Raw genomic sequence first — 20,695 nt, forward strand, 5'->3', positions numbered from 1 at the left:
ATAAAAAAAAAAAAAAAAAAAAAAAAAGAAAAATATCTGTGTCCAAATTAGGAGAGGGTCACCGCCAGAAAGATAAGAGTGGGGACCACCTCCACGTAAGATAGAAGAAGACTAAAATTTAAATAATAATAAATAAAAAATAACAGTAGAAAATTCAACAACAGCATGCCGAAGGAGAGGAAATAACTGGTTCGAACCTAACAATTAAAAAAAAAATAATAATAACAATAAAGAAAATGAATAAAAAGCGGAGCTGGGGTTTTCTGTATGAAGCCATTGCAGAATCGGTTTACGGGGATTGGAGGGTTTCGAATTTCTTCGTCATTTCGGTATGTTAAATTCTATATAACGACGCCATTTATATTCTTATACTTTTTTTTTATTTTTTATTTTTTATTTTTATTATCATTGCGTTTTTGTTGTTTGTTTTTCTTTGTCTTGATCTAATTCCTTATAGAATTGTCTTGTGGAAGGTACTGATGCTTGTCATTGTGTGTGAAGTCTGATAAATATTGATTTGGAACGATTTATTTTGTTTGTTCTCCGATTGGTTTCGGTAGTTTTGATCGGTGAGAATGGGGTTGTTTAGAGCTGGTTCTGCCTTGGCAAAGCTTGCCATTAGGAGGACTTTAGCACAGGGGGGAGGATCGTATGCTGCGAGATCACGGATTGTTTCGTCTCAGAGTCGATATTTTCATACTACGCTTTTTAAGCCTAAAGCTCAATCTGCACCTGTGCCTCGCCCTGTGCCTCTTTCGAAGCTAACTGATAGCTTTCTGGATGGGACGAGCAGTGTGTATTTGGAGGAGCTTCAAAGGGCTTGGGAGGCTGACCCCGACAGTGTTGATGAGTCGTGGGATAATTTCTTTAGAAATTTTGTGGGTCAGGCTGCAACATCTCCTGGTATTTCAGGTCAGACGATTCAAGAGAGCATGCGTTTGTTGTTGCTTGTCAGGGCTTACCAGGTTAATGGCCACATGAAAGCCAAGTTGGATCCCCTGAATTTGGAGGAAAGAGAAATCCCAGATGATCTTGACCCTGCTCTTTATGGATTTACAGATGCTGATCTTGATAGGGAGTTTTTCCTTGGTGTGTGGAGGATGGCTGGATTTTTGTCAGAAAATCGTCCAGTGCAGACTCTGAGATCGATATTGACCCGACTTGAGCAATCATACTGTGGAAGTATTGGATATGAATATATGCATATTGCAGATCGTAACAAATGTAACTGGTTGAGAGACAATATTGAGACCCCAACACCAATGCAGTACAATCGGCAGCGGCGTGAGGTGATTCTTGATCGTCTTATATGGAGCACGCAGTTTGAGAACTTCTTAGCCACTAAGTGGACTACAGCAAAAAGATTTGGGCTTGAAGGTGGCGAGACTTTAATTCCAGGGATGAAGGAGATGTTTGATAGGGCTGCAGACCTGGGAGTTGAGAGCATAGTGATTGGAATGCCTCACCGAGGAAGACTAAATGTTTTGGGAAATGTCGTTCGGAAGCCTCTGAGGCAGATCTTCAGTGAGTTTAGTGGTGGTACAAAGCCTGTGGATGAAGTTGGACTTTACACAGGAACTGGTGATGTCAAATATCACTTGGGTACTTCCTATGATCGACCAACTAGAGGTGGAAAACATATTCATCTTTCATTGGTTGCAAATCCAAGTCATTTGGAAGCTGTTGACCCAGTTGTTATTGGGAAAACTAGAGCAAAGCAATATTACTCCAACGATGTTGAAAGGATCAAGAATATGGGTATTTTGATCCACGGTGATGGTAGCTTTGCTGGACAAGGTGTAGTGTATGAAACTCTACATCTTAGTGCCCTTCCTAACTACACCACCGGAGGAACAATCCACATTGTTGTTAATAATCAAGTTGCTTTTACTACCGATCCAAGGGCTGGAAGATCATCACAATATTGCACTGATGTTGCTAAAGCTTTGGATGCTCCCATTCTCCATGTAAATGGTGATGACATGGAAGCAGTTGTCCATGTCTGTGAGCTTGCTGCAGAGTGGCGCCAGACCTTTCATTCGGATGTTGTTGTTGATTTGGTTTGTTATCGTCGGTTTGGACACAATGAAATCGACGAGCCATCCTTCACACAACCTAAGATGTACAAGGTCAGTACTTCTAGTTTTGATGATGTTGTTGGACGTGTATAATGCAGAATATTATTCTTTCTATGGCTTCAGAAAGTTACTTTAGTTCTCTGACTTGTTATTTCTTTCCAACTTGTTCCGTCGTGCTTGGTTTCTTAGGTCCTATACCTCGATTATGTATTTGCATTATTGCCTTGTATACTCTTGGTTATATGTTACTGATTACTGAGCTGATTGAGAACAGGTCATAAAGAATCATCCTTCATCTCTTGAGATCTACCAGAAAAAACTCTTAGAATCTGGACAGGTGAGTCAGGAGGATATCAATCAGATACGTGAAAAGGTTAATAAAATCCTTAATGAAGAATTTTTGTCGAGCAAAGATTATGTACCAAAGAGAAGGGATTGGCTGTCAGCATATTGGTCTGGTTTCAAGTCACCTGAACAGATCTCAAGAGTTCGGAACACTGGGTAATGTTAAATTTTATAGAAAATCATTTCATCTATTACTTCATATGCGGTACTTTAGCACTAAAAGTTTATACTCTGATCAATTGTGCAGAGTTAAACCAGAAATACTAAAGAATGTTGGAAAAGCAATTACTGTATTTCCAGATAATTTCAAGCCTCACAGAGCAGTAAAAAAGGTTTACGAACAAAGAGCACAGATGATTGAAACAGGGGAGGGCATTGACTGGGCACTTGGTGAAGCACTTGCTTTTGCAACTCTGCTTGTGGAAGGCAACCATGTCAGATTGAGTGGCCAAGATGTTGAGAGAGGTACCTTTAGTCATAGGCATTCGGTTGTGCATGACCAAGAGACAGGTGGAATCTACTGTCCTTTGGACCATGTTATCATGAATCAGGATGAGGAGCTGTTCACCGTTAGCAACAGGTATTATCCCTTTTTGCCTATGTATGCGAACAATTTTCCTTTTGAAGTTGTGTATAATAGTCACTAGCGCTTCCTGCCAATGTTAGAGTTGCTACCTGCCAATATGAGCTTTGTAATTGAGGGAATCTGTCTATTGGACATCTTTATGAGTTGAACAGTTTGCCTTATTGCATGAGTTTCTCTTTACGTGTTGTCTTTTCTTGTTCAACAGCTCTCTCTCAGAGTTTGGAGTTCTTGGATTTGAGTTAGGTTACTCAATGGAAAATCCTAATTCATTGGTAATCTGGGAAGCGCAATTTGGTGATTTTTCAAATGGAGCTCAAGTTATCTTTGATCAATTCTTAAGCAGTGGTGAAGCGAAGTGGCTGCGGCAGACAGGGCTTGTTGTGCTGCTCCCCCATGGGTATGATGGACAGGGCCCTGAACATTCGAGTGCAAGGTTGGAACGTTTCCTTCAGGTATCCAACAAAGATCTTCTTCTTCTCCCTCCTTTTTCTCTTTAATAAATAAAATTACTTTTTATTTTCTTCCTTTCGTTTTAATGAAAGCTCAAGTTCTTTTTAAAAAATAAAATAAAATAAAATTGTTCCTTTTGTTTTCATTATCTTCCCCTTTTTTTCTAGGTCCACAAAGCTCTCTTTCTAATGTTATAAGTTAGTTTTTTGTCCAGCTTGTTTGTTTTGATGATGTATACATGTTAGATGTAAGGTTTTCATACAAGAAGCTAATTTAGAGAGAAATATTGAAATATTTTACTTCTATGTAGTTATATATTGTGCAGTATTTTTTAAAGCATGAGGCACAAGCATAGTTCCCTCTCAGGCTCAAGGGAAGCGCCTAGAAAATCAAGGTTTTCTTCAGGTGTTTGACTGTAAATTTATATATGAAAAAATGTAGTATCACGAGTCATAATATAATGGAAAATTTTCAATTTGAGCTTTTGTAAGGGATAGTTTAGAGATTTTTTTGTTTCTTAATTACTTTTAGAAAGAAAAGGTGCTGTGGCACGCACTTTAGTGAGGATATCTTTCTGAAGTGTGTTTTTCAATACACTGAAATGGTTCATCTTTAAGTATTCTAGACTTAGCAACATGCACTTGCGAATTTTTAGTAATGAAATTATCTTCCTGTTTGGATTTAAAAAATTCAATGACTTATCATAAATAGTTATGAGGAGCTGGTATAACACTGTTGCCTATTTCAATTTGGTAGCTGTGGGTTAGAACTCATGAACTACCATTACGCAAAAAATGTGGTTGTATGTATTTCACCCTTCTAGGCTTTTCCGGCCCCAGGATGTCCATACTTGCAATGACTAACAATGGTTGCTTATATTACTGGAGATTGAAATAGATTATGTTGGAATGGTGGATGAGAATGTTTGTCTTGGTTGTATTGTGAGACAATTCAACTGGGATTCTTAAATAATACAATTTTTCAAAAATTCATGGCAGATGAGTGATGACAATCCTTTTGTTATTCCGGAGATGGATTCCACTCTTAGAAAGCAAATTCAGGAATGCAATTGGCAAGTTGTGAATGTTACCACTCCCGCCAACTATTTCCATGTTCTGCGAAGACAGGTTAGTGCATATTTTTGGTTGATAATTTTAGTTGTTTTTATTATTGTTACTAAAACAAAAAATAAGATAGTTTTGAAATGAAGAGGCTTTTACTGAGAGGAGGATGGAAGTCTCCTTGAACTACAAAAAAAAAAAAAAAAAAAAAAAAAAAAAAGAACCCTCCCAGAAATGAAATTTGGATCCATCTATAACAAAAAGTGAATCGTATTTGAAAAAAAACCTGAGGAGTTTCAACCATTATTGGAAAATCTGCACTTGTTATAAAAGAATCCAAAGAGAATAATCACTGGAGAAACTCAACAAATACTTGTTACCTAGGGGAGATAGGTTCTACAGTAAGATCAGCAGTTCCCAAACCCTCAAAGATTTTGATTTTTGAAATCGTTCCCCAATTAATTATGACTTCATTAATATCTTATTTTTCTTTTGTATATATTTTATCTGCAGATACACAGGGAGTTCCGTAAGCCTCTAGTTGTGATGGCCCCTAAGAATCTGCTTCGACACAAGGATTGTAGGTCTAATTTGTCTGAGTTCGATGATGTTCAAGGTCATCCAGGCTTTGACAAACAGGGAACCAGATTCAAACGCCTTATAAAGGACCAGAACAATCACTCTGATTGTGAAGAGGGTATTAGACGACTAGTCCTTTGCTCTGGAAAGGTTAGCATCACAACTTATTTTTATTTCCTATCTGGAATGTCTAACATAATTGAGTTACCGTTTGTTTTTCTTTTGCAACTACTTTAGTACGAAATTTCCGATCATATTTCAAATTCATTTTCTTTATTGAATGGTCTATGTGATCTTTCTATTCAGCCTGTTGAACTGTTGTGTGCATGTTTTGTTGCCAGGTATATTACGAACTTGATGATGAGCGAACTAAGGCAGATGCAAAGGACGTTGCAATATGTAGGGTCGAACAGCTTTGCCCCTTTCCTTATGATCTCATCCAGCGAGAGCTGAAGCGCTATCCAAGTATGTAGTTCAACGATTCGTATAATGTTATTCGATTATTCAAATATTCTTAGTTTCTGTGCCTTACATGGTAACATTGTTCTGGGCTTCTGCCAAAACTTTTTATAAAATGATTTCTCTTAATCTTCTCTTCCTTTTTCTTTTGAAGATGCGGAGGTTGTCTGGTGCCAGGAGGAACCAATGAATATGGGTGCTTTTACCTACATTTCTCCACGTCTTGCCACTGCCATGAGGGCGCTTGGCAGAGGCAAAGCAGAAGATGTTAAATATGTGGGTCGTGCTCCATCGGCTTCTACAGCTACTGGATTCTATTCGTTCCACGTAAACGAACAAACCGAGCTTCTGAAGAAAGCATTGCAGCCTGAGCTCATCAAGAGTTCCTGAAGTTTCTCCATCTGAACCCATCACTCTTCTTTGCTGAACCATCGAGCTTTCTCCTGAATAATCCCGTCAAGAACATGCCATTACTGGTAGTACTGGTAATGCTTCTCTTTCCTCCTACCTATTCATTTTTTTTTTGCTTGGAATGAGATACCCTGCTCATCTCCTAAGACCAGTTTTGAATTGAGTTGGATGTTGATATGTCAAGATAGCTTTTGTGGTTGGTTGGGTATAGTGTGCTCAATAATTGCATACAGACTATCCACTCACCAATGAACGTAATCTTTGATTTTCCTTTTTCTTCCCAAGTGATCGACGTGGGAGCAGTTAAGCTCATGGACAAATGTGATCTCATTCTAAACTCTTTCAAATATGTATTCGTGTCTTGTTTCTCTCGGAAGAAATTCTTCTAAATCTCATTTATTAATTGAAAATCGACACTTCAGGGTTATGCGTACGATATCAGGGTGATTCTTGAATCTACTAAACTTTGTTTTATCGCATGTTTGTTGATTGAATTCGTATTACTATAAACCATCACGGGTCGAGCTTAAAGGAATTAAATTCAAATTGTGGAGGTCACATGTCTAAGATTTAATATACTATGAGCTACTGTTGGGAGTCAAACGTAAACGTAGCCGCATGAGTCTGATATTTGTGAGAATAGTAAGTAGTCCCGAAAATAGCTAATCTAAAAGTTTATGGATATGAATTTAAAAAATATGATATTATTATAATATTGGCAATTTCTTTATTGACATCCAACCTTTTTAACAAAAGTAAAAGAAACAAAAGTAAAAGAAACAAAAGTAAAAGAGTAAGAGAGTAGGTGAATTTAAGTGAGAATGACATCACCTCGAAAGAGTTCACTTTTATGACGGATGATTTACCAAAGAAAATATTCTATTTTATTTTAATTATTATTTTTTAAATATTAATTATAGTATGCCACGTACGTTGGAAGTTATTTATATGTTAATATTTAGTATAGTGGAAAACTACTAATAAAAGTTAACCAATCAATATCGAAAGTAATCTTTTTATATTAATTATTATTTATTATATTTTGTAGCATACATTATTATATAACAAAAATGGGTTGGGCAAAATTTCCCAATTTTTCTCTACAAAACAAAGTTTAACTCTTATTAAATATTGATTATCATTTAATTTTCCAGATTAATTTGTTTTCATCTCTAAATTTTTAAAAAATCTGTTTTACTATTCGAGTTTTTTTTTTTTTTTAAAAAATTATTCTATTTTAGCATTTAAATTTTAAAATGTTTATTTTAATCCTTGAATTTTTAAAATAATATATTATTTTTTGTTTGAGTAGACACTCAATCGCCAAAATAATAGGAAGACTAAAATATTTTATCATATTTTGTGAAATGGAGACTCCATCTCTTGTCCAAAAAAACAAACAAAAAACAAAACAAAAAAACATTGTTTTAGGATTAATATGATGATAATTATAGCATTAATTTTTAATTTGTGGCCCTCATGGTTTGTGACATGTATAGCATTTTGGAATGAATAATATTAATTTATTTTTGTGTCCCAAATCTTAAGCCATAAGTTTATGCACTAAATCTCCACCTTGGGGTTAGAAATTGAAGTAAATGATGTGAAGGACCCATTTTTAATATATAATAATATGGGATATTTTCTTTATTTTAGATGTCTAAAAATCTACATTAAATTACCTTTTTAAGCAAAATAAAATAAAAATCAAATACTTTTATAGTTCATATGATTGGATTTGGTTGATGGTAAAAATCAAATAAAATAAAATAATTAATCAAATGAAAATTTATTTTTGATGCCTTAATAATTGTTTCTGGCTTTTAAAAAGTTGAATTATTGCTCAAATAAATGATAATTATTATTTATACGTTTAATTAAATTATTACTTAACAATGAGTTTAATTTTTTTTTTAAATGATAGTTATATTTTTATTTTATTTATTATTATTTTTATTTTTTTATAAAAAAATTGAGCATGTAATAGAAATGCCTATTTAAGATGATAAGATAAGTGTAAGGTCCCACCTCCATGGAGTGGAGAACCAAACATTTATTATAAGTGCGTGGAAACTTCTCCCTAACAGATGTGTTTCAAAACTGTGAGGCTTAACGACTATGTGTAACGGATCAAAATGGACAATATCTTACTTTTTTAGTGAGTCGTAATCTCGAACCCTAACGTTCAAAAAATTACAATATTACCCTTGACCCTTCATAAACATATTACTTTTTAAACAAGCCGTAATCTCGAACCCTAGCATTTGAAAGATTACAATATTGTCCTTGATTCTTCGTAACCGTTTTAAAAATGATTCCTAGCTCTAAAATAGAAAAACACTTCATTGAAATAAACGTTACAATTATAAATTGAAATGAAATAACGAAAGAAAACAACGAACACATAATTTTTTAAACCGTAAACTTAGGTTTTAGAACTAAATAATCCTCAATTACTACGAGTAAAGCATGCCCGAGTGTCTCAATCTCTCAAAATAGATTTGAATAAAGATGAGTACATGATCCAAAACACCGTCAAAATAAACATAACTAACGTATCCCATATTTGTTGTATTAAAAAAAAGACGATCCAAAATAGGTGTGAAATCCTACATTGATTAGAGAGAGATGCTCAAAAAAGACAATATCTACTAGCAAATAACAGTACTAAACACAAACAACGGCGCTCCAATCAACATATTTTATGATTGGTGAGGTGGATAGCATTTAACCACTGCCGCTAACTTGTGGCTTGTGATTTGTGAGGTGGATAGCATTTAACAACAAAGCGTAGATATCTAAAACTAATCTTCAGCCACAGTTTATGCACTCAAACCTCATCATGCCATAATTACAACTTTAGTTTTGTATTATTGTTGGTGCTCATGGGTTGTCGGTGTTTATGGGTCGTGTGAAATTTCACATCTGTTGGAGAGAGAAACAAAACTTTTCTTATAAGCACGTACAAATCTCTCCCTAACATATATGTTCTAAAATTATGAGGCTGACGACGATACATAACAGAGCAAAGCGAATAATATCTGCTAACGGTGAGCTTGATTGAGTCGAGTTGAGACATTTTATAATTCTAACTCAATTGTTCCGAGTTTTAAATTTTTCAATCTAAACCATCTTTATTCAATAATGACCTAACCCAATCATAATATTTTTTTTGAGTTTCGTTGGTCCAGATTGTTGGAGTCATTTATCTAAAATTTTGTTTTTAGGTCAAATCAACTTAACCCAACCATAAATTTTTTGAGTTGGGTTGATTCAGATAGACTGAGTCATCTATTTAAATTTTTTTTAATAAAAATAAAATATTAACTTATAAAACATCTATTTATTTCTTTAAAACTTTTAATTAAGAATTACAACTCAATATCTCGAAATAGTTAAAAATTATTTTTAGGGAAGGGAATAAAAGAAAATTATTATGTATAATTATACCGTAAAGAAAATATCTTATTCGGTTCAATACATAGTTTTTTTTTTATTATTAATAATGGAAAAAAAGATAGTTAACAAAAATTGGGATTTAAAAGGAAAGGGACACAAAAAAATGTGTGTACGTAAATTTGCACTCTTTAAAAGCCATTTTTGGACACCTAAAAATATGTGGTTTTTTCGTATAAATATATATATATCAAATTAGAATCATTGTTCGGATACGGAGGACATTTTTGTAAAATGAATATATCCATAACTCGAGCTCGGAGAAAGAAGAGATAAGTGAGCTCCATAGAAAATAAGATACCATTTGTAACAGCACAAGTTTATGGCTAGCAGATGTTGTTTGCTTTGGCCCATTACGTATCACCGTCAACCTCACGATTTTGAAACGAGTATGTCAGGGAGAGATTTCCACACCCTTTAAAGTTATATTTCTTTCTCCTCTCCAATCGAGATGGGATCTCACAACTCATCCCTCTTAAAGGGTCACGTCCTCGCTGGAACACTGCCCGATGTCTGGCTCTAATACCATTTGTAACTGCACAAGTCTACCGCTAGCAGATATTATTTGCTTCGGCCCATTATGTATCGCCGTCAACCTCACGGTTTTGAAACGCGTTTGTTAGGGAGAGATTTCAACACCCTTCTAAGGAATATTTATTTCCCATCTCTAACCAATGTAGGATCTCACAACTCACCCCTCTTAAGGGTCTAACGTCTTCGCTGGCACACCGCTCAGTGTCTAGCTCTGATACCATTTATAACAGCGCAAGTTCACCACTAGCAGATATTGTTCGCTTTGGCCCATTACGTATCGTCGTCAACCTCACGGTTTTAAAACACGTCTGTTAGGGAGAGGTTTCCACACATTTCTAAGGAATATTTCATTCCCCTCTCCAACCGACGTGGGATCTCACAATTCACCCCTTTTAAGGGGCCTAACGTCCTCGCTGGCACACCGCCCGGTGTCTGGCTCTGATATTATTTGTAACCGCGCAAGTCCACCACTAGCAGATATTGTTCGCTTTGGTCCATTACGTATCACCGTCAACCCACGATTTTGAAACACGTCTGTTACGGAGAGATTTCCATACCTTTCTAAAGAATGTTTCGTTTCCCTCTCAAATCGACATGGGATCTCACAGTATTGCTCCAAATTAAACATGGTTGACTTTAAGTGTCTTACGAGTATCAAAGAAAAAGAAGATGAATCTTATTAATATAGGTAGTAGCTATCGATTCTGTCCTGTGGTCGAAGTTTTGTGTGGTTTTGTTTTCCTTTGGTTGAAGTTTTGTGTGGTTTTGTTTTGTATTTGTGATGGACATCACTTTCGAAAGAAGGCAAATTAGTGGCACTTCACTTTACACATCTGGAAACCTTTCTTCCAATTGTGTCCTAATTTTTTATGAATCCTTCAACGAACTTGCTTCGCCTCTTGTGTGTGTGTGTGTGTGTGTTGAGCTTAGTGGAGACCCTTCTATAAAAACCACATTTACTTCAGCTTTTCACATGAATTCAACCACAAAAGGCTGAAGAACACAACAAGAGATACACAAAAGGGTTTGAAATGGAGCGTTTTGGAAGGCTTTTTGGATTGGCTAAGCCATATTTGATGGTCATTTTTGTGCAGTTTGGTTATGCTGGAATGACCATTCTTGTTAAGTCTGCCTTGGACAAAGGCATGAGCCCACATGTGTTTGTGGTTTATCGTTATGCTGTTGCTACTCTTGTCATTGCTCCTTTTGCCATTATCTTTGACAGGTCCTTTCATTACTCTCCACGAACTAGCTACTTCCTCTGCCTCCATATAGAAGGTTGAGTTCTTAGTTTTGCATGCAGGAAGGCGAGGACCAAGATGACCTTTTCAATACTCTGCAAGATTGTGTTGATGGGTTTATTGGAGTAAGAATGATTGTTTACTCAATACCAATTAAAATGTGACAAATTTAATCTTTTGTTCATGTTCTTAAATGGGTTTGTGGATTTCAGGCCAGTGATCGATCAAAACTTGTACACTACTGGTATGAAGCTCACAACAGCAACCTTTTCAGCTGCCATGGGCAATATTCTACCAGCTTTTTCTTTCCTCATGGCTTGGGCTTGCAGGTACTTCAAATTTTGTGCATGAAAGCTTTTAAGCCCATTTTGGTTTGGTCACCCAACATGGTATGAATATTTGTATGGCAGGCTTGAGAAAGTGAGTATTTTGAAAAGGGGAAGCCAAGCGAAGATCCTAGGAACCATAGTGACAGTAGGAGGAGCTATGATTATGACGTTCATAAGAGGGCCAATGTTGAATCTGCCATGGACAAAAGGGAGCCAGCCCTCTGCTTCTTCTGGTGGCTCTGCAACTCACCAGAGCCCACTTAAGGGCTCACTCATGATAGCAACTGGCTGCATTTGCTGGTCAGCTTTCATCACTCTTCAGGTAAGAAATGGCTTCTTTTTTGGTTTTTGGAGCTTAGAGTTGCTGATGATGTTAACTCGATGTCGATGGCGTTAGGCGATTACATTGAAAGATTACCCGGCCGAGCTGTCGCTTACGGCATTGATATGTTTGGTGGGCACCATTGGAGGGTCTGGGGTGGCTTGGATCATTGAGAGGGGGAACCCTGCTGCTTGGGTTTTGCACTTTGACAGTCAGCTTCTGGCTGTTGTTTATTCCGTAAGTATTTATTTTGGTCCCTTTTTTTACTTCAGTAACTATAACGGTCCAAGTCCACCACTAATAAATTTGGCCTCTTTGAGCTTTCTCTTTCGAGTTTCCCCTCATATTTTCTTCACTAACTATAACGGTTCAAGTTCACCACTAACGAATATTGTCCTCTTTAGTCTTTCTCTTTCGGGCTTTCCCTCATTTTTTCTTCACTAGCTGTAACGGTCCAAGTCCACCATTAACAGATATTGTCTTCTTTGGGCTTTCTCTTTCGGGCTTTCCCTAATTTTTTCTTTACTAACTGTAACGGTTCAAGTCCACCACCAGCAGATATTGTCCTCTTTAGACTTTCTCTTTCGGGCTTCCTCTCAAAACTTTAAAACATGCTACTAGGGAGACGTTTCCACAACAACCGACATAGGATGTCACAGTAATAGCAGTAATGTTTGGTTGCAGGGAGTAGTATGTACAGGGGTGACTTATTACCTTCAAGGAGTAGTGATGCAAACAAAAGGGCCTGTTTTTGTGACAGCATTCAGTCCTCTGGGCATGGTTCTTGTTGCAGTCATGAGCTCCTTCATATTGGGTGAGATGATGTTGTTGGGCAGGTAAGAACAATCATGTTCCAAAAGCCTTCATGTTTGAAACAGCTCAAGCTAAAGCCTTTGAACTGTTTTGCAGGGTTCTTGGAGCAGTGGTCATTATCAGTGGCTTGTATTTGGTTCTGTGGGGCAAAAGCAAAGATGATCATGATTCAGCTAAATCTGAGTGTGATAAGATATCTCCTTGTGAGCAAAAAATGATCGGAAAGGATGAGTCTTTGAAGATGGTTCAATCAAATGAAGAATTTGTGGTGCTTCATCTTGCCCAAGAGGAGAAACATTGATGAACTCGACCTACCTGTAATCGTCCTACAATATATTGTATGAGCACGTGTAGAAAGGTATAAAAATGTCGAGGTCTAAATTTTATGGAAATGTCGATAGAAATAGAAATTTTAAGAAGCTTTGTGAACCTTGTAAAAAGTAATTGAAATGGTTTGAATTGGTCGAGTAATCAAATAAAAGTAAAGATACTCGACATAATTTTTAAATATTATGATTTGTACGGCGTTTATACAACTAAATCCCACACTACAAGAAATAAGTTACCATAGACTTTTGATAACGTTTTTAGTATGTCATGACAGCCCATATTATCAAAAGTCTACTTTTTATAGCGTTTTTTTTATAGCTATAATAGAGTATAAAACTATAGCTTATATACATTGTTATAAAAATATTTTATAGCACTTTATTAAAGCTAAAATATTATGCTATCTTTTAACTTATTATAGCATTTTTTTAACGCTATAATATAGTATTCATAGTTTTAATTGTATGCTATAATGCTATTCGATCATTTTATTATTTAAATATCATTTTATTAATTATATTTTGATAAAAAAAAAATTTACTCCATATTCATTTTTAACTAAATATACACCTGAATTACTTCATTTCAGATTAAATATTATAATTTTTCATCCCAATTGAAACTTTTTATCTATTTACATTACAAAATGAGTATTCAGTAATTTCATAGAATAAAAAAGATTGTTTAAACCATTGCTGTAGGAGTTTTCACATTTCTTGTGCCACTGCGACTTCTAGTACTGAATAGTTTTTCAAGTTCTATCTACAAAAAGGTTCCAATGGACTAACCTTACTTTATATCTATTTCATAGCTTTGAGAGAATTTTAAGTCGCATAGAGCCGTAAACAAACTCCCAAAACCATCACCTATGATGTGAAACCTGTCAGTGATGATATGAAGAGAAACGAGTAGAACAATTCATTAAGCAAGCTTCATCAAGTATGGAGGGGCGGAGGGGCTTGTGTAATCCTACCCAGTGGCCCGAGCCATTTTTAGAAACATCAAGCATTCGAGTATTCAAACCAAAGATGGTTATGGATCGAGGTCCTGCAAATCTGTGTTTCATGTATGCTCCACTCTCCTCTGTTGACAAAAGAAGAACTTGTGCTTACATTTTCTAAAAGAGAATTAAACATACAGAGAGTTGTATTCTACATGCAGGAAGTCCGGCTAATGTGCCTAGCAGGGCTATGTTGTTAACTCCAGCCTTAAAGAGCACTGATTTTGGAAAAACGAAGAGCACTGGTTTAGGGTTTAGGGTTTAGGAAAGTTGCGTTGGTGTAGAGGAAGAAGAAATGGGTTAAACCCTAAATCCTCAATTATCACGAGAAAAGCATGCCCGAGTGTCTCGATCTCTCAAAATAGGTTTGAATAAAGATGAGTACATGATCCAAAACACAGTCAAACATAGCTCAACGTAGCCCAATTTTGTTGTATTAAAAAGAAGACGACTCAAAATACCATTCTCTCCCCTCACTTTCGACACTCATCAAAATCAAATAGATTGAATATCAGCTGTCATGTCGACAGATCTTCATCGACATTCTTACACGTCTATAAGTTAAACCAAGAGTGAAAACGTAGAACTTTCGAAGAAAAAGAAAAGGAATAGGTGAATTGAAGATCTTAGATGGATATCCATCGAAACAAAGGCAATTATTTAAGCTGAGTAGACAAACAACTCTGCTACTAATTTGTGTCCCAAACCCACAAACTCATTCTTTTATGATAATCCGTGGCATCAAAAACTAGCAAAAATTGTGTATTGTTTTAATATTCATAATGATACCATTAAGTGTCGTATTAGAATTGGATTTGCTTCCAAAAGTGCTCAGTTTCTCATCTGTGGCCTTGTGATTTGTGATGTGGATAGCATTTAGGTACCAAGGGTAGATATCTAATCTCCATCATCATGCCATCCCTACAACTTTAGTTTCTATTATTGTCATCCGTGTCTATCAATTTACGACAGATCTCAAGTTGTTTAAAGAGGTGAATATGAAAACCTCTCTCTAACACATGCGTTTTAAAATCGTGAGGTTGACGGTGATACGTAACGGGCAAAAACGGACAATATCTACTAACGGTGGACTTGAACGGTTACAAACTGGGTTGGGTTCGAAAATTTGTAAATACTTTAAATAATGAAACGATCGTTTGTAACGTTTACGTGGAGAATCGACTTTGTGAAATAAATTAAAGAGTTTGTAATGTTAATTATTGTGTCTATATAAATTATAATGCTTGGAAAAAGGTCCGTAGTTTTTTTTTTTTTTTTTTTTTTAATTATTTAAAAATAGAAAAAAATTAGTAAAATGTGTATACGTAAATTTCCACTCTTTTAAAGCCATGTTTTTGGACGTTCATTCAATTATTTTTTATTTATTTTATTTTTGGATTTTTCCAATTATTATGACAATAATATGATGGTTTTCGTACCACAAACGCTCCTAATCTATTTTTTAAGGCAAATAACAAAGTGATGGTCACGTATGGACAACTACAAATATGAAAAAAAAAAAAAAATCAAATTAGAATCATCGATCATATCAAAAATTTGGAATTCGGAGGACATTTTTGTAAAATGAATACACCCATAACCCGAGCTCGAAGAAGGGAGAGATAAGAGGGCTCTATGGAGAATATGGTCAGAAATCCATAATAGAGTCCAACCACAACAGCCGAACGGAACATTTTCATGCATAAGAATACTAGATTGTTGGATACGTTGACATTTGATAGCCTCGACTATCCCCACAAACTACTACATTTTAGCATAGTTTGTCCTCACTCGTATGTTTCTTGGAAATTTTCTTAAGAAGTTATCGAACTTATAAGAAATGTTTTGTTCTCCTCTCCAACTGACGTGGAACATCACTATCCACCCTCTTGGAGGCCTAGCGTCCTCGTTAACACACCCTCCATGTATGGCTCTGATACCATTTGTGACAGCCAAGTCCACCACTAGAAGATATTATCCGGTTTGGCCCGTTACGAATCGTCGTCAACCTCACGATTTTAAAACACATATGCTAGGAAAAGGTTTACACGCCCTTATAAGGAATGTTTCGTTCCCCTCTCCAACCGATGTGGGATATCACAATCCACCCTTTTAGGGGTCTAGCGTCATCATTAACACACCGCCCGGTGTCTGACTCTGATATCATTTGTAACCGTCGAAGTCCACCAATAGCAAATATTGTCCACTTTGACCCATTACGTATCGTCATCACTCTCACGGTTTGAAAGCGCACATGCTAGAAAGAAGTTTTCACACCTTTATAAAGAATGTTTCGTTCCCTTCTCCAACTGATATGAGATCTCACAGAATTGCTTCATATTAAACACGATTAACTTAAAGTTCTTGTAGTTGTTCGAAAAAAAAATGAATCTTATTGATATAAATAGTAAATATCACTCGTACGTGATATTAAAATAAAGAAAACGGTAGAAGATAGATAAAATGAAGCATTAAGAGATGTATAAACTATGAGCTGTGTGGCATCACTTCTGAAAGAAGGCAAATTGGTGATACTTCACTTTACACATGTGGAAACCATCTTCTCTTCCAATTGTGTACTAATTGTTTATGAATCCTTTAACGAATTTGCTTCTCCTCTTATGTGTGTGTGTGTATGTGTTGAGCTTAGTGGAGACCCTAGACTTTGCTTATTCCGCCATCAAAAACCCTTCTATATAAACCACATTTACTTCAGCTTTTCATATGAACTCAGCTGAGCAACACAACAAGAGATACACAAAAGGGTTTTGAAATGGAGGGTTTTGGGAGGCTTTTTGAATTGGCTAAGCCATATTTAGTGGTCGTTTTTGTGCAGTTTGGCTATGCTGGAATGACCATTCTTGCTAAGTCTGCCTTGGACAAAGGCATGAGCCCACATGTCTTTGTGGTTTATCGTCATGCTGTTGCTACTCTTGTCATTGCTCCTTTTGCCATCATCTTTGACAGGTTCTACATCATTCTCGATCGTCTAGCCACTAGTTTTTCATTTTTGGGTACGTATTTAATGATAGGAATTACGACTCTCTCTACACTGGTATGATATTGTCCACTTGGAGCATAAGCTCAAAAAGGCTATAAACCCATAATCATCCTCTAAAGTGGGACTCCCTCACAACAATTCTCGACATTTAATGGTTATGAAATGACGATAATATTCAAATTTGCATGCAGGAAGGCGAGGACGAAGATGACTTTTTCGATATTATGGAAGATTGTGTTGATGGGTTTATTGGAGTAAGAATGATTCTTTACTCAATACCAAAAAGAATGTGAAAAATTTAATCTTTTATTCATGTTCTTAAATGGGTTTGTGAATTTCAGGCCAGTGATCGATCAAAACTTGTACTTTACTGGTATGAAGCTCACAACAGCAGCGTTTACCGCAGCCATGTGCAATATTCTACCAGCTTTTTCTTTCCTCATGGCTTGGGCTTGCAGGTACTTCAAATTTTGTGCATGAAAGCTTTTAAGCCCATTTTGGTTTGGTCACCCAACATGGTATGAATATTTGTATGGCAGGCTTGAGAAAGTGAGTATTTTGAAAAGGGGAAGCCAAGCGAAGATCCTAGGAACCATAGTGACAGTAGGAGGAGCTATGATTATGACGTTCATAAGAGGGCCAATGTTGAATCTGCCATGGACAAAAGGGAGCCAGCCCTCTGCTTCTTCTGGTGGCTCTGCAACTCACCAGAGCCCACTTAAGGGCTCACTCATGATAGCAACTGGCTGCATTTGCTGGTCAGCTTTCATCACTCTTCAGGTAAGAAATGGCTTCTTTTTTGGTTTTTGGAGCTTAGAGTTGCTGATGATGTTAACTCGATGTCGATGGCGTTAGGCGATTACATTGAAAGAGTACCCGGTCGAGCTGTCGCTTACGGCATTGATATGCTTGGTGGGCACCATTGGAGGGTCTGGGGTGGCTTTGATCATTGAGAGGGGGAACCCTGCTGCTTGGGTTTTTCACTTTGACAGTCAGCTTCTGGCTGTTGTTTATGCTGTAAGTATTCATTTTTGTCCGTAACGGTCCAAGTCCACCACTAACAGATATTGTTCTTCTTGGGTTTTCTCTTTCGGGCTTCCCCTCAAGGCTTTAAAATGCGTCTATTAGAGAGAGGTTTCCACAACAACCGACGTGGGATGTCACACTAATAACAGTAATGTTTGGTTACAGGGAGTAATATGTACAGGAGTGACTTATTACATTCAAGGAGTAGTGATGCAAACAAAAGGGCCTGTTTTTGTGACAGCATTCAGTCCTTTGAGCATGATTCTTGTTGCAATCATGAGCTCCTTCATCTTGGCTGAGATAATGTTCTTGGGAAGGTAAGAACAATCATGTTTCAACAGCCTTCATGTTTGAACCAGCTCAAGCTAAAGCCTTTGAACTGTTTTGCAGGGTTCTTGGAGCAGTGGCCATTATCAGTGGCTTGTATTTGGTTCTGTGGGGCAAAAGCAAAGATCAAGCTTCTGTTAAATTAGAGTGTGATAAGATAACACCTTGTGAGCAACAAATGGCTGGAAATGGTGAAGAATTTGTGGTGGTTAATGTTACCAAAGAGGACACAAATTGATGAATTGTAAACGAATTGCAATTGTTTAGGAATGTATTAATATATGAGTTAAGTGAGTGAACTGGTTGGAGTATCCTTCATTTTCATTTCAACCAAAGTGTATTTGTGAGTTTGCATTCATGGAAGGCAATCAAGCAATCAAAATCAACTTTTGAGATTAACCTCACTCGATGCCACACGATTGTCCTTGCTCGATGCTTGTGGTATCTCGACGCTTGAAACATATGGCACATCAATCTCTATCAAAAACATCTCCAACGCTACAGCGACCGCCTCAATGCTTTCTACAAGCTAGAGTATTAGAATCCATTTTTATGATTGTATAAACTACGACTAACATTGATAACTATAGCTAACATCAATCGTAGTTTACACTAATAGACTACGAGAAACGTAGCCTATCGCAAAAGACGATGATTGACAGCAATTAGGGACTATGCAAATATGATTTTTTTTTTTTTCAAATCTGAATAGTAGTTAATAAAAAAAATCATTTACACAAACAAAATCGATTTTAACAACACTTTTTCCTTAGAAAAGGTACTAAAACTAATTTTAACAACACTTTTTCCTTAGAAAAGGTACTAAAACTAATATACATTGAGGAAATAGAGGGTTAACTTACAAGTAGACAACTTAATCACAAATTAAGCCACATAAACCAATATTAGGGAACAAAATTGACAACAAAATCCATCAAGACCTTTCTATATTTTAGATGCAAGAATGATGCAACTAATAAAACACACAACGTTCTTGGGCATGTAAGAAATATGCTTCAAAAGCCCGTGTTGTTCCACAATTTCCCTTGAACAAATCTGATAGGAAAATAAAATAATGCTGTATTGCTTAATGGGAAGCCGGCTTGCTATAGCTTTCAGCTCTTTTTGCAGGATTATTGGCGCAGTGGTCATGATCACTGGCTTGTACCTGGCCTTGTAAGGCATAAAGCTTTCAATTATTAAATCAGACTGTGACAAGAAAACGCCTTGTGAGCAACAAATGACTGTAAAGGATGAGCTTCTAAGGCAATTCAATCAAATGAAGGATTCATGGTGCTGCTTGACGTTGCCAAAGAGGAGACAAATAGATGAATTCTAAACACCCTGTAATTGTCCTGAAATCAGTTGATATATGAGCACGTGTACGCGGTTAAAGTACCCTGTATTTTCATTTCAACCAAAATGTACGCTTTGCAATTGAAGAAAAGGACCAGATGGATGTTTCAGACTACTCTATGGTAAAATGCTTCAATACAATTCTGCCATGAGGGAACAATATAAAGAACAAAATGTAACATGAAAGGAAAAGCAGGAAGGCATTCTTCGTATGTTGGCAGATAGCTGACCCGACTGAAAACACCTTCACCGATTGCCATTCATCCATAGCATCTTTGATTGCCACTACTGGTTTACAATTTACTCACTTTAGCAATGTTTTGATTACAAACCCATCCTGTCATTAAATACCCTGGAGGGTATATCTTTGAGGTCTACAAGTGGTATAATACAAGTATCAGCAAAATCAAATAATAAATAAACAAAATAAAACAAGTAAGAAAATACATCTCAACAGAGATGAATGAAACACCATCAGCATACACACCAAACCTTTGAGCTCCAAGTCCTCGAGATGCTTCACATTATCTTAAGCTCATTTATCCTAGGTTAGTGAAAAGGCTTGGAATTTTCCTCCTCTACATGCGTGTAATGTAGAGAGCTACATTGTGTGAACTTAAGAATAAGACTAAAGAGAGATGGAAAAAATTAAGATGGTACAGTAGTTCGATAATTCAAAACATTTTGATCACCACTTCCCTATTTCATGTCTTAATTTTGTACATGTAACATGAAATAACACTCCACACTACGCTGCCCGAGAATTAAAATAACTTTTGTCATGCCCAAAATAACTAAAAAGGTATGACAAAAGTAATTTTGTCCATTCCAAAATTACTTACAAACATACCATACGTCACCACGCGTGAGGTAGGAAACGACACATCACAAACATGCCTTTAGTCATACTACAAGTGAGGTAGGAAATGGCACCGTGCTTGCACAATCTAAAGTCATTAGCAAACCCCCCCCCCCCCCCCCCCCCCCCCCC

At 36.5% G+C, this 20,695-nt stretch overlaps 3 protein-coding genes across 9 annotated transcripts in view; 2 read left to right on the forward strand and 1 right to left on the reverse strand.

Moving 5' to 3' along the window:
• Positions 1-200: 200 nt before the first annotated feature.
• LOC111447390 (2-oxoglutarate dehydrogenase, mitochondrial-like) lies at positions 201-6,394 on the forward strand. 2 transcript variants are annotated; one of them, XM_023086535.1, is made up of 9 exons: positions 201-329; positions 458-2,129; positions 2,353-2,579; positions 2,671-3,003; positions 3,215-3,461; positions 4,458-4,586; positions 5,034-5,249; positions 5,441-5,564; positions 5,713-6,394. In XM_023086535.1, the coding sequence occupies exons 2-9, from the start codon at positions 576-578 to the stop codon at positions 5,946-5,948; spliced, it is 3,066 nt and encodes a 1,021-aa protein (XP_022942303.1). In that variant the 5' UTR covers positions 201-329; positions 458-575; the 3' UTR covers positions 5,949-6,394. The 2 variants fall into 2 exon arrangements, with proteins under 2 accessions (XP_022942303.1, XP_022942304.1); XM_023086536.1 differs by having other exon boundaries at positions 474-2,129.
• Positions 6,395-10,916: 4,522 nt separating this feature from the next.
• Positions 10,917-18,762, forward strand: LOC111447970 (WAT1-related protein At2g39510-like). 3 transcript variants are annotated; one of them, XM_023087386.1, is made up of 8 exons: positions 10,921-11,184; positions 11,263-11,325; positions 11,413-11,529; positions 11,611-11,851; positions 11,927-12,088; positions 12,536-12,687; positions 12,761-12,977; positions 13,132-13,290. In XM_023087386.1, exons 1-7 carry the CDS (start codon positions 10,991-10,993, stop codon positions 12,963-12,965), a joined length of 1,134 nt encoding a protein of 377 aa, XP_022943154.1. In that variant the 5' UTR covers positions 10,921-10,990; the 3' UTR covers positions 12,966-12,977; positions 13,132-13,290. The 3 variants fall into 3 exon arrangements, with proteins under 3 accessions (XP_022943156.1, XP_022943154.1, XP_022943155.1); XM_023087388.1 differs by lacking the exons at positions 11,263-11,325; positions 11,413-11,529; positions 11,611-11,851; ... (2 more) ...; positions 12,761-12,977; positions 13,132-13,290 and adding exons at positions 17,187-17,249; positions 17,337-17,453; positions 17,535-17,775; ... (1 more) ...; positions 18,187-18,338; positions 18,412-18,762 and having other exon boundaries at positions 10,917-11,184; XM_023087387.1 differs by lacking the exons at positions 10,921-11,184; positions 11,263-11,325; positions 11,413-11,529; ... (3 more) ...; positions 12,761-12,977; positions 13,132-13,290 and adding exons at positions 16,695-16,961; positions 17,187-17,249; positions 17,337-17,453; ... (2 more) ...; positions 18,187-18,338; positions 18,412-18,762.
• A 967-nt stretch (positions 18,763-19,729) lies between these two features.
• LOC111447464 overlaps positions 19,730-20,695 on the reverse strand; it is a 7,442-nt gene continuing 6,476 nt past the window's right edge. For all 4 annotated transcript variants that reach the window (XM_023086641.1, XM_023086639.1, XM_023086640.1 and 1 more), the window contains exon 7: positions 19,730-20,078. The gene's annotated coding sequence lies outside the window, so the exon portion shown is untranslated. The remainder of the gene's footprint in view (positions 20,079-20,695) is intronic.

The sequence above is a fragment of the Cucurbita moschata genome, unplaced genomic scaffold (assembly GCF_002738365.1).
Source record: "Cucurbita moschata cultivar Rifu unplaced genomic scaffold, Cmos_1.0 Cmo_Scf00009, whole genome shotgun sequence".
NCBI lineage: Eukaryota > Viridiplantae > Streptophyta > Magnoliopsida > Cucurbitales > Cucurbitaceae > Cucurbita > Cucurbita moschata.